Source organism: Hordeum vulgare, chromosome 2H, assembly GCF_904849725.1.
Source record: "Hordeum vulgare subsp. vulgare chromosome 2H, MorexV3_pseudomolecules_assembly, whole genome shotgun sequence".
Classification (NCBI taxonomy): Eukaryota; Viridiplantae; Streptophyta; class Magnoliopsida; order Poales; family Poaceae; genus Hordeum; species Hordeum vulgare.
The window spans coordinates 58,735,105-58,743,493 of record NC_058519.1 but is presented as its reverse complement, the minus strand read 5'-3'; the positions used below and the strand labels follow the sequence as shown (position 1 = coordinate 58,743,493).

The following is an 8,389-nucleotide window of genomic DNA, read 5'->3' as shown; positions in this document are numbered from 1 at the left end:
CACAGTATGAAAGGCCTATATGTACAATGTCATTTTTAATTTTATAAATGGTGGGCGAAATGTACAAAGTTACATGTAAGGCCTTGTTTGCTACTAGAGTTTTTGAGGAGATTGGTGGGGATAATCCCCACAGGGATTGGACGAAACCCCAACCTTCATCCAATCCCTTCAAATCCCCGTTTATCCCCAATCCACTAGGTAGGGGTAGTGTATTGGGTATTGAGAAAAATGCATTAGAATTTGAGGATTTGTGAAAAAATGTGGGGATGAAACATGTCAAAGACACTAGAACCAAATGGTGTTGTGGGATATGTGGGGATTTAGGAGTTTGACCGGAATAATCTCCACTAATTTCTTAAAATACACTAGTACCAAACAAGGCATAAGGGGTGATTGATGGAAGGGAAAGTATCGAGACAAAGATGTGACCGACTGCTTATTGTGGTGCTATTACAAATTATGCTCACTGTACACACGAGGGATTTTCTGTATGATGAGGATAGCAAAGGAGAAATGCGCACATGGTGGCCAAAAGGAATAGGGCCAAATAATTACCTTTCATGTTTATAGCTATGTGGTGAAAACTAAATATATTGTCCCTACTTTGCACAATAGAATAACTGATGCACATATACTTTGCATGTCTTTCCTTGGCACGTCAAACTTCATACATTGATATAAGCTTCAAAGGTTGAGATTTTTTTAAAAATAAGTTCATGGTTTGAAAGCAGCCGAGATCAGGTTCTCTGGACCCGCATGTAGTTCAAGAAAAAAAAATGAAGCATCAACTACATGAAAACTTTCATATATCTAGCAAAAATGCTACACCTAAGAGTAGTTAATTATGGAGGCCCACCTATGGACGAGGTTTCTTGAGGCTGTCCGTAATGATAGTATCATAGATAGTATCATACATGTCAATTAGACAATTTTAATGAGGTGACATAAAATTAAATTAAAAAAAATGATTGAGTATCATATAATGATACCGACAACGCACTACAGATGTAGTATCATACAGTAGTATCATATGCATGATATTGATATATGATATTCTTCATTACAACCAGTCTCATAATCTCCCACTCAACTGTGGGTCCATGTGATAGAAAACAAAAGTCTAACGGTGAACTTGTTTGATACAAAGCAGCTGCCTCGAGTTGCTTCATGGTTATTGCCAACATAATTTTCAGCAGATCGGTAAAACAACAGTTACTATCAAACGTGCTGGAGATTATTTTCTTTTCAATAAAGATCACTTTTATTAACATAAAATGTTGCATTAAACAATACAAATATATAGAGCATAGACCTAACCTCTTCATAATTAGAACGTACACAGCCAAAACACACACACAAACTAAACATCCAGCGAGTATCAAAAGTCATACAAGATTAAAACTATGCCCGAGACGAATCGGGTGGTGAAGAGTCTATCCGAAGAACATGCCACCTTCCATTGCGCTAAAAAAATATATCTGCCCCCCTGCTCTAATCACATACACGTACATCACCATAAATAGAACACACATCATGGCTTAAATGATGCAAATACCACCACTGAATTCTGTCCTCCGAATCCAAATGAATTGGAGATACCTGCATTTTGACGTAAAGGGCAGAAAGAAATGAGCGAGGAGTGTATAAGGTGTGCCCCATTTGGTTATATTTTGCATTTGCATATATATACTACTCACCAACGTGTACTTCGTGTTGTTGCTTCACACTATGCACCGTGTCAAATTGATCAACTGCCGGCTCTGGGTTCTGTAATTTACAGGGATCACAATTGATGGTAACATGTAATCATATATCGCACTTGTAATGCAATTTCAGCATACATACAAAACGACCTACTATTCAGAACATAAACAAGCACTTACAAATTGGTTTATAGTAGGATGGACCCATCCGGTGGTTATGGCTTTGATGGTAGCGATGGCCTCCAAACCGCCTGCTGCACCCAGGGAATGCCCTATCATTGACTACAAAAATAGAGGTTGCATGCATCAGAAACATACATCCAAATGAACTGTACAAATGTTTCTAAAGCTTCTGAGGTTAAAAAGTGGACCTTGGTTGCATTCAGTTTTATCCGAGATAGGTCCCTGAAGACTTGCTTCAAAGCATTCACCTCAGCCAAATCACCGGCAGGGGTTGATGTTGCATGAGCATTTATGTAATTGACCTGCAGTGAAGATATTTAGCTTACAATTCATGACCCATCTTGCAACTAATTACATGGTGATCGACATTAACAAATTTCAGATGGTAGAAAATAAAACATATATGATCGTCACCTCCTCTGGTGTGACGCCTGCGTCTTCAAGGCTCCGTCTGATGCACATCGACACGCCGCAGCCATCTGGTCTCGGATTAGTCATGTGATAAGCGTCGCTGTTTACGGCGCCTCCCAAGTACTCTGCAAGAATCGGAGCATTGCGTCTCATTGCGTGCTCGAGGCTTTCCATGACCTGTATTTTTATTTTCAAGAGGTTAACACAATGATCATTAGCCACAGTAAGAAGGAAAAGGTAATGATGTTGTATAACATGTATGCCCCAAAGATGCAAAATAGAGCTCGGGCTTTCATAACAAACAAATCAAAATAATTATTTATTGATTTAGAAGGAAAATTTATTGTTTAAATAAAAGAATCCCAAAAATCCATATACATATGGGGGTGACCAATGAACATCAATCTATTTGTGAGCTAACAGCAAATATAAATAAGTGGATGTCCATACCTTTATTTTATTATTCTGCTTATATTCATTAAATAGATATAGAACACATCTCACGTATTTGTGAAAAAACACTTTCCAAACTTTTAAATTTAAATTGTTACATTCCAAAATATTAGGCGCATCAAGCACGATACGAAAAATAAAATAAACAAACTTCTCTCCCCAAGCCTCCTTTCTACTCCACGATCCACCTTCCTTGCATCTCTTCTTCAGTTCTTCCTCTATCCGAGATTCAGCTCTAGCTCCTTCAACCCGTCGCGACGGCCTTTGCCTCGGCTGCTCTGCCATCACCCTAACTGGCTAACTACTGGATGTAGCGAGAACTACCGTCCACCCCATCATCCATACATCATCATCGCAAATAATCTGTTTGGTGACGAAGAATATTGACATGTTGCTCTTTCCTACGATCGATCCTTTTAATTCCGCTACACGTCTATTTCCTCCTTGTAACTATACATATCGCTCACCATTGATGAACCAACGTCAGCTCGATAAGACCACGAGGCAAACATCCTCTAGATAGATTGCACATTTTTGACATGCTAGAATTAATATAAAAGTGTGTATGTCCTACTTTATCATGGAAAAGCCGCATTAGTGATTGAGTTAAGGTAGTAGTGAACAAAAGACGACTTATATCTTATAAGATTATTCTATTGGATTTACATTCATAATAGTAAAATGTTTAAAGTAAATAATTTATTGTGTTCAAAAAAATATACTTATATTAGTTGAATTAATAGTCAAATAATATACTGAAAATAAGAATAGGCTTTGTAGCAAAGGGGGGAGAGGGGAGTTCAGAAAAGAGGGGGATATAAGAGCAACTCTAGCAGACCCCGCATCCGCCCCGACCCGTAAAATAACCGTCAAAATGCGGGTCGGGGCGAAAAAACCAGCCCGATCAGACCCCGCATCCCGCCTTGGCCTGCAAAAAAATTTAGGGGGCGCGACAAAATCCCGATCCCAACCCAGAAAAACGCGGGTTTCCCCCTCGCGGCTCCGGTGCCCTGCATATAAGCGGAAGCGGTTGGTGGAGGGACATTTCATCCCGCGCTTTCTCCCACCAACCACCTCTCCTCTCCCCCCTCGCGCCGCCGCCGCCCGCCGCCCAAGATTCCGGCGACAGCAGCCGGTAGGAGCACGCCGAAAGGCCGCCACGCGCACGAGGCCTCCCCTCTCTTCCCCTGCATCGGTGGGCCGCCGGATTTGCAGATCTGCGACACTTCTTCGCGGGCCGCCGGATTTGGCTTTTTTCGGCCGCCAGTTGCTGCCCCAGGCGATGGAGTGGTCGGGGAGCCTGTCCCGCAGCCCAGGCAAGGGAGCATCGCCGCATGTAGGCACGGGGTCCGCCCGCCACCGCCGAAGGTTTGCGGGCATGGACTCGTCCGGCCGTCCACCGGGCTCGGCGCTCGGGCAACGTCTTTGTGGCCTGCCGATGCCGCTCATAGAGTGCGTCAACTGCCCGCACCAAGTGCTTCGGCTCACTTCGGGCACGCCGAAGAACCCCGGATGAGTATTCTACAAATACGAAAACGACAGGGTACGTGCACTTGCGGTAGCTCGTTCCATTGCTCATTCTTTAGTTCAATTGCGGTAGCTCACTTCGAGCTTGCTCATTCTTTTGTGTAGGATGATGGATGCTCATTTTGGTTTTGGGAAGGCCAATATATTGATTTGTTGATAGAAAGAAACTTAATAGATGTTAGTGCACTCCTTAGTACAATCAAAGGCAATGATGCGGCTGCATGTGCAACTAGAGGGGAAGCAAGGTCTACTTCTTTGGAACCAAAGATGAAGAATGAAGAAAGCAAGATCAAGAATCCGCAGATCAACAATGAGTGCGTGGAGAAGATATTGCTTCAACTAGTGGGAGCAGTTATGGAAGTTGAAAATCTTCTAAAATGCATACTTTTGGTTCTTGTTTTCTTTGGTTTTGCTATTCTAGCCAAGATTTGGTGATATCTTTTGTATCTAATGTTGTTGCAAAAGCAAAAAAAAATAGTGTGCTAGATCAATTTAAGTTGCAAATCTAAGTTTTACGGGTCGGGAGGAGCTGCCTCAGATCAGAACCTGCAGAAGCCGACCCGTAAAAAAAGTATATTTCACGAATATGTTTTTTTACGAATTCATTATGCGGGGTCTGCATCTGTGTCGGTCCTCATCAGCCTGCAAAAACGGATTTGCGTGAACTGCAAACGCGTTTTGCGGGCCGGTCGGATGCGGAGTCTGCTAGAGTTGCTCTAAGGGAGTTCAGAATATACCAGTATTCCGGCTCCTTCGCCCATGACAAAGCCATCCCGGTCCTTGTCCCACGGCCTCGACGCCGTGCCGGGGTCGTCGTTCCTCTGCGACAGTGCCCTGCACGCCACGAACCCGCCGAGCCCTATCGGAATGATGGCCGCTTCGGTGCCGCCGGCGACCATGACGTCGGCTCGGCCCAATCGGATCTGGTCGGCGGCGCCATGGAAGCAGTGGTTGGAGGTGGCACATGCGGTGGAGATGGAGTAGTTGGGACCCCGGAAGCCGACGGCCGCGTCCATGGCAATCATGGCGGAGCTGGTGTTGGTAATGGCGTGCGGGATGCAGAAGGGCGATATCTTCCTATAACCCTTGGTCACGAGGTTCTCGACGCCGTCCGAGAAGGCCGTGATGCCGCCCATGCCGGACCCGACGATCACGCCGGCACGTTCCTTGTCGACCTTCTCCATGACGCTGGAGCCGGCGGCGAGGCAGGCGGACTCGAGGGCCTTCTTGGAGGCGACGAGGGCGTAGCGGTGGCAGTCGTCGAGGCGGCGGTCGAGCTTGCCGTCGACGTAGCCCTCGGAGGAGAAGCCGCGGATCTGGGCGGCGAAGCGGGTGGGGAACCCGGAGGCGTCGAAGCGGTCGATGGCGCCGACGCCGCTCTCCCCGGCGAGGAGCCGGGCGTAGTAGGCGTCCACGTCGTTCCCGAACACCGACACCACGCCCATCCCCGTGATCACCACCCGCTTCCTCGGGTCGGTCTCCCGCCGAGGCGCCGACGGTGACGACGCCGAGGCGCGCACGGGGAGGCGGGATGGCCGCCGCCGCGGTTGCGCGCACCAGGGCGCGGCGGCAGCATTGGGGAGAAGCAGGTTTTGCATGGCTTGTGGCTGCAGGTCCTTGAAGATTGCTGCTCGCCTTATTTGGGAGCAACGGAACGCTAGAAGGTACGTGCCCGACTATGTTGCAGATGGCCCAACACAACCGTGATGGGCCTCGACACGCCAGCTCCCGGGAGTTCCGGAGGCAACAAGAATTTCGTGACAACGTACCGTGTTAGTTTAGGACTTAAAAAGAAAAACTTTAGAAAAAAAAAATTAGGACTTTAGGTCAGGCCAACGCTAAGCTCGAAAGTTTATTGAAAAGTCTAAAAATGTGACATCGGATTTTTAGACGGTCACCTAGGCCATGAGATCGTGACACGAATCTTAGAGCAGGTGAAATCACCCACATCAGCTAATTCTTTTCGTTCGGTAAAACACCGGTTGCGACACGGAAATACACAATGGTTCCTGAAGACATATGTCCCTGAAATCTTACCATCCATCTCGGACCAAGTTACTAGTATAGTTTAACTTTTGTTTGTATTGTTTATTTATCTGTATCAGGTCTGTGCGTATTACTACATGCTTCCGACCTGTACCCCAGCTAGGCCCAACTAGCGCATTGAACCATCGACAGCTGCTTCCGCGCTGCAAACTACCCTCCACTTGCGACATGCTATACACATTACTGTTGTATAGCCATTGTTTACAAGTCCTAACGTATATGCCGTCAGTTTAAAGACAAACAAATCTACTAACCAGGTTACTGTTCATTATAAAATTGTTTCACCGCTTGGCTACAACAGTCAAATTTTGTGCGCCTAATCTGAGTTCAAAAATTTCTACCGCTCGGCTAAATTTTACCCTTCCTCGGGCACCCCATTTACTGTGTCATCTACCTTCCCTTTCGGCCACACTTTTTCATCGCAACGGGTGTGGCGTCAGTATGGTTCCCATGGCTCGTCGACTTCAAGGCAAAAAAATTATATTGGCCTGACAATATAAATCTAATACGAGTTTTGCAAAATTTCCAAAAAATAGTAATTACAGAAAAGTAAAGAGAAATACATTTTGTAAAATAAACTTGACCTTCTTTTGTACTCTTATAAAAAGTTTCGGGAAGGCAAAACTCCCATCGACTTTAGGGAAAAAAAATTGTGAGTATTGATTCCTATATAACGTTGATTCTGTTTCCCCCCACCAAAAATACTATGAAAGTTATTCCTTGGCCAAACTTTTTATACAAGTGCAATAGAATCTCAAGTTAATTCCAAAAGAAGTTTTGAATGTTATGATTAAAAGAATAAACTTTTTGAAATAACTAATATTTTTTAATATAGGGTGTATATACACCGAAGAGTCTAACATACTTGTTCTTAATGGGAAATACCCTTTGGCTCCGTAAAAAAATCCAAATCTTTTTTTTTTGAAATAAACTTCACCTTTTTTTATAGTAGATAAAGTTTCACACAGGAAAAACTTTAAGCTCCAAGTTCTATGTAGTGTTCATTTTTTTTCCACCAACAACAGGATGAAAGTAATACATTGGCCAAGCTTTTTATACGGGTACATCAACAGGTCAAGTTTATTTCAAAAATGTTTTGAACTATTTGTATTTACTAATTTTTTTTCCTTATAGGGTATATATACACCAAGGGCCAAACGTGCTTGTCCGGTTAACTATGAACTAAAAATGTAAAAACATCTTCCACCAAACGGCGCTCTAATCCTTCAAGTAATATCTGTTGTTTGTTCCTTGCAAAAAAAAAAAAAAACTGTTCATGTACCCAAATATACTATGAATTATGTGTCCTGAAAGTAATGTCCTTTACACCCGTTGTATTTTCAATAACTGAATCCTCTAAGCACATGTACAAAAAGACTACTCCCTCCGTTTCAGTTTATAAGTCCGGCACGTATATCTAGGTCGTCAATTTGATCAACTTAATAAAAGGCATATATTACAAAAAATATATCATTAGAAACTTTAGATGTTCTATTTTTTAATAATATAATTTTTATGTTAAATAATATATTTTATATATGTTAAATTAACGATCTAGGTACACATGCATGTCTTATAAACTATGATGGAGGGAGTATTAATTGTCCTGGTTATTTTACAGCAAACACAGCCGCTGTCTATATACTAGTAAATTCATTTAAACTTCTACTTAAATCAATATCATGCTGTTTCTTTTGGTCCTAATAATATCTTGTTACGCTTCTCCCATTTTGTAATTGAAGTTTCGTACACGACTAACTAACTAGATGTACATACTTTTTTTACTTCCAAATATACATTATTTATAACACAAGTTAATACTCTAAGTGACATTTGGTCTGTTTGGGACAACTTCAATTCAGCAAAATCAGCTTCACTTTATCAAATTCACTTTGGAGCGGTTTCATACAGAAGTTATAGCACTATCAAAAGAAAATGTTTGGCTTCCATCTAGCTCCAGCTTCAAGAATAGGAAATTTGGTGGAAAGAATCTATTTGATTGGTTGAAGGGAAAGAAATGAAGGGGTATCCACTTACTAGTGGCAGTGGTGGGTAATTTCACCCAA

At 43.1% G+C, this 8,389-nt stretch overlaps 1 protein-coding gene across 1 annotated transcript; it reads right to left on the bottom strand.

Annotated features, from left to right (window-relative positions):
- Positions 1–1,246: 1,246 nt before the first annotated feature.
- LOC123429550 (3-oxoacyl-[acyl-carrier-protein] synthase I, chloroplastic-like) lies at positions 1,247–5,930 on the bottom strand. The gene is made up of 6 exons (XM_045113575.1): positions 5,015–5,930; positions 2,301–2,474; positions 2,075–2,188; positions 1,884–1,985; positions 1,698–1,767; positions 1,247–1,599 (listed from the first exon to the last, which is right to left on the bottom strand). Exons 1-6 carry the CDS (start codon positions 5,873–5,875, stop codon positions 1,532–1,534), a joined length of 1,389 nt encoding a protein of 462 aa, XP_044969510.1. The 5' UTR covers positions 5,876–5,930; the 3' UTR covers positions 1,247–1,531.
- Positions 5,931–8,389: the final 2,459 nt, after the last annotated feature.